The sequence below is a fragment of the Bison bison genome, unplaced genomic scaffold (genome assembly GCF_000754665.1).
Source record: "Bison bison bison isolate TAMUID 2011002044 unplaced genomic scaffold, Bison_UMD1.0 scf7180017864180, whole genome shotgun sequence".
NCBI lineage: Eukaryota > Metazoa > Chordata > Mammalia > Artiodactyla > Bovidae > Bison > Bison bison.
In genome coordinates, this window is record NW_011494752.1 from 8,064,307 (window position 1) to 8,065,349 (window position 1,043).

Genomic DNA, 1,043 nt, shown 5'->3' on the forward strand with positions numbered 1-1,043 from the left:
GACCGCTCCTACTGCTGGCCTTGGGATCCCTGTGAACACTGGGCGACCTCTGCTGGGAGCAGAGGGAGCCCCAGGTGCCCTGATCCAGCCCACAGGGGTGGCTTCCTGGAGGAGGCATCCAGTGAAGAATGAGTGGAGAAGAGGGTTCTCCTGGGGCCGGTCTGACCCTGGCCCCCTCGCTTCCCTGCCATGTCCCTCAGGCAGTTTATCAGTCTGTCCGGGTTTGCCAGGTGTAACAGGAGTGGTGACAGCACCTCTGCCTCCATCGCAGACCCAAGGGAAAGCCTGGAGTGTGAGGGACTGGGGCTCTGACCGCTCTTCTCTCTGCCTGGCTGCCAGGCCGCTCTGGACTTTGTGGTGGAGGAGGACCTGAGAGCCCATGTCACGTGCTGGTACATCCAGAAGTTCGTCAAGGAGAACCCTCTACCGCAGTACCTGGAGCGCCTGCAGCCATAGCCCTGGCTCCACAGGGCTCGAGCCCGCCTATCGGACCCCCAGGCTTTGCCCTGGCCTCCGTGTGCTCTCAGGAATCCTGGTCCCCACGGGGGACAGACTCAGAGTTATTTTTGTAAGGACTCTCGTCTGTGGCTCTGGAAGGCGGCTGGCCAAGGATGGGCCATGGTCCAGCTGCCATGGCGAAGCGGGGCCCGGCTGTTCCTGCTCTGCAGACGGCGTGAGGGCCTGCAGTCGAGATCAGAACGTGTGGGTGGGGGCGTCCCTCTGGCCGTGCCGGGTCCCCCTGCTGCTCCGTGCTCTGTGAGGGGCAGCAGGGGGTCCGCTCCCCAGATGAGGAGCAATAAGGAACTGTGTGTGCCAACTTCCAGGGCCATTGGGCCAAGCGAGGTGGCCCCCATGCTGCCCCTGCTCTTGACTGTGTGCCTGGTGCAGGAGATGGCTACAACCACGGGAGCCCTCCCTGATGAACAGGGCCAGGAATGGGCTGGGTGCCAGTCCAGGCTCAGGCTCACACACACACGGCTGGTGTCTCCTTTACATACGCACATGCACATGCGCGTGGCTGGTGTCTCCTTGGCAACCCGCCC

The 1,043-nt window shown here is 63.4% G+C and overlaps 1 protein-coding gene across 1 annotated transcript in view; it reads left to right on the top strand.

Moving 5' to 3' along the window:
• NATD1 (N-acetyltransferase domain containing 1) overlaps positions 1-1,037 on the top strand; it is a 20,215-nt gene extending 19,178 nt beyond the window's left edge. Inside the window, exon 8 of the mRNA XM_010843162.1 lies at positions 340-1,037. Within this exon, the coding sequence (XP_010841464.1) occupies positions 340-456 (117 nt within the window). The 3' untranslated portion in view covers positions 457-1,037. The remainder of the gene's footprint in view (positions 1-339) is intronic.
• Positions 1,038-1,043: the final 6 nt, after the last annotated feature.